The sequence below is a fragment of the Buteo buteo genome, chromosome 2, assembly GCF_964188355.1.
Source record: "Buteo buteo chromosome 2, bButBut1.hap1.1, whole genome shotgun sequence".
NCBI classification, from domain to species: Eukaryota; Metazoa; Chordata; class Aves; order Accipitriformes; family Accipitridae; genus Buteo; species Buteo buteo.
The window spans coordinates 9308011-9314010 of record NC_134172.1 but is presented as its reverse complement, the minus strand read 5'-3'; the positions used below and the strand labels follow the sequence as shown (position 1 = coordinate 9314010).

The window sequence follows — 6000 nt, the reverse complement described above, 5'->3', positions numbered from 1 at the left end:
TCAGCCAGGGTGATCCCTGCTGAGGGTACTCAGAAAAAGGGTGTCTTCAACACTTCATTTCTTGAGCTGCGGTGGAAAAGCCAGACAGTGTTTTCAGGTTGTTACAGCCACACAAAAAAGCTGCAGACAGCATTTGACTTTTGGGGCTTGTTTTGGAAACGAAAACTCTAGTTCTTATATAAACACCAGAGTCCCACACCGGGACACTGTTCTAAGAAGAGACACAGGGTCACACTGATGTCATGACATTAAGACAGGTGAAGATTTGCCTCTGTTAATGGTTAGCAAAGATGTTGGCAGCTGCTCCCAGAGAGCAGGATCATCGCTCACCATGCAGACTAGACCTGTCCTTTTCTCTTGGCTGTGGAGCTGACTTAGGTGGAGGATGCCAAAAAGGAGAGAAGACCAAAGCCTAGTTTCCGTGTACATGTTTGCTCAGTGGCTTGTGTCACCGTGGAGGTAAGCTCCTGGCACCTGCCGTAGGCGATGGGTGATGTCCTGCTCAGGGCTGTATCAAACTGATGGATTCTTCCAACAGCAGAGGCATGAGTCCCCCTGGGTTTTAGTGTCCCATCTGCCTGCAGCAGCTGCAGTGGGCAGTGGGAGGGTAATGTGGGACCCTTCACAACTTGAAACACCTCAACTGGGCACGCTGGTTGGCTACAAGCCTCTCTAGGCTCATCTTGTCTTTGTCAAAACCTGATTATTATGATATGGACTCCTATCCTTCCCTAACACTGCCTCGCTTTCCTCTGTGAGCTGCCTGGTTCTGCACCCACCACAGGTTTGGAAAGGCTGAGGCTGCGAGGCGGATGGAGGGGCTGGCTGGACGGTGGGAGCGGGCAGAGCCAGACCAGCACGTGTCTTCATAGCACGTAGCCTGGTGCAATGGGGAGGACAAATAATTCATATTTGGGGACTTGTTTTCCTTATTCCCTCACAGCAAAAGAATAAGCACCAAGCAGAGGATGCCAGCTAAGCATGCATTAGCTCTTAGAATAAAGAATTTATTTTGGTTATGGCTTATGGGGAGGGGTCACCACACTGCTTTTATATTTGTCTCTCTCTAGTTTCTAAGGGGGTGCTGGGTTTGCTTTCAGACTGTATCCATGCTGAATGGGGAGAAGACAGAAAGATGAAGTGGGAAGAGGGCACAGGTCTTAGCAAGTGCCCTTTGCTCTGCTCTGAGCCTCCAGCCTGGAGCTTACGTTGGGAGAGCAAAACAGAAATAAGCAAACAGCTGGGTCAGTAAGAGGCAATGATTAAGGAATTGGCAAGCAAGATCTTGAGCTTTTTCTGTTACCTTTTCCATTTTTGCCTTTTCCTCTTCTTTTGCAAATGGAAAGCAGATAAGGCGTCCAGGGAAGAATGAACATGGAGGGGAGCCAGCATTTACCCAGGACAAGGAAGAAAGTGTCCTCAGCCCAGGCCTCACCGTGGCATGTCTGGCAGCTTTGCTGCAGCCCCGGGAAGGACCGCGGGGCAGATGTGCCCTGCAACCCGATGTGCAAAGTTAAAACATCCAGTTCCTTACCGCTGCCGACCTGAGTGAGCTTTGGGGACACAACCTGAGCATGAAAGCAAAAGCAAAAACACCTCTCTAGGTACCAGCACAGCTCCATGAGGATACCAGCACCGGCCACATTCCTTTGGTTTCCCCCACTAAACACCCGTTTCTCCCTATTGCTAACAGCACTCTCCACTGGGAAAGGTGTTGTGAGCATCCCACACATCCTTTCTCCTTCACTCTTGTTTTTTTCCTCCTACCCTTCAGAGATGCAGCATTTATTTGTCCTGAGCTTGTGGGCAGAGTTTGGATGGGTATATATATGCTCCATGCCTGAACCCATAGACAATTACAAACATGGCTGGCTGCCTGGTTTTGTTAATTAGTTACCAGCAATGCCTCATTTTTCCTCCTGTGGTTTCCTTCTGAATCAGCAGGGCACTGCTCATTAGTTCTCTTCTGCTTTGGGATGCCACAGTTGAACATTATGGCATCCAGAAATGCCTGTTAGTTGAAAGCATAAGCTTGATTTGTTTGGACAATAAAAAAATATTAGTTATGTTTAGGTAATTAAGCAAAATAACAGCAAAGCTATTTTGTACTAGTGCAATCTGCCTGCCCCGTACCAGTGCTCAAGCTTCTTGTTTCCTGATTTGCTGGAACAAAGATTAGAGTGAGTGTCCACAACAGTTTCTTGGTTTTGCTGTGAAATATTAAATTTCTCTTCCTGTGAATCCGGTTCAGTCAAGTTGGTATCAGCTGATGGGACATCACCCTGGACACTGATGAGGTGCAGCAAGTCAGCAGGTGCCATTGGAAAGGATCCTTGTCACCCTTGTACCTACAGGCGGCTGCTTGCCATCACAGCCTTGCTACCTGATTTAGTCTTTTTGGGTTAAAAGGTCTTTCATGTCTTTATTAGGCCTAGAGACATGGATGTTTGTGCAGATTTAAATCTTTCCTGAAGTTATTGCTCAAGATGAAAAGGACAGTGTATTGTAGGGTACAGTCATAGCCAGGATTTCTAATTTGAGCAAGAATCTCCATTTTCCTAGGAAATCTATGAAATTTCCTTTCCTGGATTTCCTTTCCAGGTATAAAGAAGGTGTAGGAATATCCAGCTGATCTTGCAGTCCACAAAGTGCTGTTAGAGGGGACAGCTAAGGATGGCACTAACTTGTCCCCCAGCTGTTTCAGTCTGGGACAGTCACTCTCATCCCCGCAGCCAGCGGATCAAAATGGGCATATGGAAAACTGCCCCTTGTTTAAGGGAGGTGTCTGAGGATGGCCCTGGCAGGTATATCGCTCTCCTCTTGGCTTGAAGGGAAACAAATATCTGAATTCAGGTGGGATGAATCCCTCCTCTTGCTTGCCCCTTTCCTGATGGAGAATCATCTGCAGAAAAATCTCCTGTGGAAGACTCAGTAAGTTTTAGCGCTTTGTTCCCACTTCATAACCCACAAGTGACTTTTGGGAAAGGGACAATGGACAAAACAGCAAAAATCCCTTTGGTCAAGCTGTTGTGCCTGGCTGATGTCCTCAGGAAGCCCGTGTGGCAGGGCAGCAGGCAGAAAGGGAGGAAAGGTGGTTTTTTATCAAAGATGAGAGGGTGATAGGGGTATTCCCACGACCTGCTACTTTGGGATTGAATCCACTCTGTGCTACTTCGTGTTTTCCTCAAAAGCAGTCACCATTCAGCATGGTGACACCATTTACCAAGGTTACAGGCAGACTAAATGGTGATATGTATTTAAAGACTTGTTTTCATTTTTCTGATCTGCATCCTGGAGTTTGGGCTCAGTTCAACCAGGAGCAGCACTTCAAGCAACATGATGTTTATTTAAGCACTTAACACGAAATAACAGCAGTAGCAACCAGGGTGGTAAAATAATGTTTTATTCCATGAATGAACAAACACTACCATGCCACATCCTAAAGTTCTTTCTACAAAAGATTGTGGACAGAGCAGATTTTTACATTTCTCAGGTCAAGTTCATTTCAGGCTTTTGAGCCTGTTCGGTGTAGCAAAATCTGGACACGCAGCATTCTTATTGTCTATTTGGCATTTTGCCGGATAAAGCAGATTTATACCGTAGTTCTTGTTCACACAATGTCGATGCACTGTAAATTAAAGAAGATAATCAAAACCAAACTAGATCATTTCTGTGGTTTATCAATATATTTTTCATGATGGTCAAAGTACAACCAACATTCAAAGCTTAAAATAAAGATAATAAAAAAGACACACTAAAGAACACAATGGAAACATCATCATTGCTGTCAGGATGCGAGTTTACCCACAGTACTATGTAAAAAGTAGAAACCGGCATTGATATTCAAGCTGTCAAAACAAGAAAAGAAATTACATTAATTGTTATATTTCCAAGCTAGTACTTCTAAAGAGTCCTGATCAGCAAAGAAGTGTTATCGCATGCATGCTGAACACAAGACTAATATTGGATCGGGGACCTGACGAAGAACTGACTTACATTCCTTTATATACAACAAAATGAAATATACAGTATTAATACGGGCTGTACATTTGGTCAGAATATTTTACAAGGAGCGACACTAGTCAAAATTCTTATGACGCAGTACGTGGAAGTGAATGAAGTTTGGATTTCTTTCTGAGAGGTGAATGTTTTCACAAGAAGTTTTAAAAGTTGCTTTGTACTGCTGTAATGAAGTGTTAGATAATTTAAAGCAGAAATGCTCCAATTATTTTTTTTCTTTTATGCTTGGCAAAACTAGTGTGAGCAGAAGAGATAATTAAACATGTTTGGAATGTGCTAATCATTGACCTGGAATACAACTAAGCCGCAGACAGCATGTGCAATAAATCTCTGCACACTGGTTCTGTTTAAATGGCTTTATGAGATGATCTGCGAAGTATCTGGTACAAATTCCTGCTACCATAGCCTCATCTAGCCGCTCCCCAACAGGTTACCAAACAATTGTTCCAACACTAAAAGAAAAAGAATAATCATGACCGTCGCATATTTTTCTATAGTACAATAAAAATATCTCAATGTTAAGCTGATTTAGCTTATTTATGTGCATATTTTTCAAGGCTTCCAAGGAAAATGCTCAGTCTTGCAGGCAAAGGCTATGCCAGGAACATGAGAGTGAGATTTCCTTTGCTTTATTCTAACAGATTTTGTCTGGGTACCTGGACCCCCTTTGCCTCTTTAGATCCCTAAGGTCTGAAGTGACTTGGTTAATTCAGTGTATGTTTTTTCCCCATCCAGAATGAGCTGAGAAGCTAATAAGGTAAGCATGTGAGGCCCAATGAAAACAGAAGTAAAAGCTATACAAAACAAAGAAATAATTATAGGAAGGTAAAGATCACTGTAACCGTAGCGATATTTTGTACAATTGAATTTGTATGTCCTGTACCAAAGACAAACCTTCTGAACGTGGGAAAGAGCAGGCAAGTATGTATGAATCAGTATCCTTTAAAATAATTGTGCTATAATCTTTTCCATGTATTAGGTTAGATTTTTTTCTGACACAGTGTGATGCTAACTATAGTAACCTTAATATGGATGACGGATTTCACTGCTACTGCTTGATTGCTTGAATGCAAAGAGACATTAAGTCTTCCAGTCCTCAAAGCGGTTTCTTGGGGTGTTCCTTTAAGTTCAATGTCTTACCACTTTCACTCTAGAAGTCACTTTGTGGCAAACAAAAAAAGAAAGAAAAAAAAAAGGAAAAAAAAACCAAAGGAAAAAAAGATGTTGGTTGTGATGGATTAATTTCAGACAGCAGTTTCTGCTGAGTTCACCATGCTTAATGTTCTTCCATTTAGGAAGGAGTTGCTGTCAAGTAAAGCAGATGAGCTGCTTTCAGTTTTCTTTAAATACATGCTAACAACGTAACATCTCTTTCTTCAGGAAAATGATCCAGTTGCATATTGTTAGAGAGATCTGCCTTGTGCTTAGCACGGACAAGTAGGGTTAATCGTCATCCTCCTCCTCTTTCAGTGGGGCTATCGGGAGTTTGTCCTGCACTTGGAAACACGCCACAAAGAAGTTGACAATGGAGTTGTACAAATGCTGCTCCAATGCTGCATTGCTAAAGTAATGGCTTTCATCAGGGTAAATCTGCAAAGAAACAGGCAAATGCACACTGTTAGGAGCTTGAAGTCTCAGGACTGACCACCCATATCTGCAGCTTGAGCTGGCCTGCAAAACCACTGCTTCTCCTCAGCACCGCGTGCCTTCCTGTAGATGCACATGAGGTCCATGGTAATTCAGACACCACAGTGCTCTAAGCAGAGACTTGCATCTTCCTTCAAAAGGAACTCTTTTGGGGGAGGATTTTCCATTTAATTCCATTCTGAACAAGTTCAGGCTAAGCAGAACCAGATCACACTTACAAATAACAGTGCTTGCTCCTTGTGAAAACTGAAAAAAACCCAGTGGAGAGAAATGGCATTATGTTTTACTGACTAAAATGAGGGCTTTAAAGAAAAAATGTCATTAAGTAAAAAA

The 6000-nt window shown here is 43.0% G+C and overlaps 1 protein-coding gene across 1 annotated transcript in view; it reads right to left on the bottom strand.

The window, feature by feature from the left end:
* Nucleotides 1-3390: 3390 nt before the first annotated feature.
* Nucleotides 3391-6000, bottom strand: part of DPP6 (dipeptidyl peptidase like 6) — a 418950-nt gene continuing 416340 nt past the window's right edge. The window contains exon 26 of the mRNA XM_075045285.1: nucleotides 3391-5610. Within this exon, the coding sequence (XP_074901386.1) occupies nucleotides 5464-5610 (147 nt within the window). The 3' untranslated portion in view covers nucleotides 3391-5463. The remainder of the gene's footprint in view (nucleotides 5611-6000) is intronic.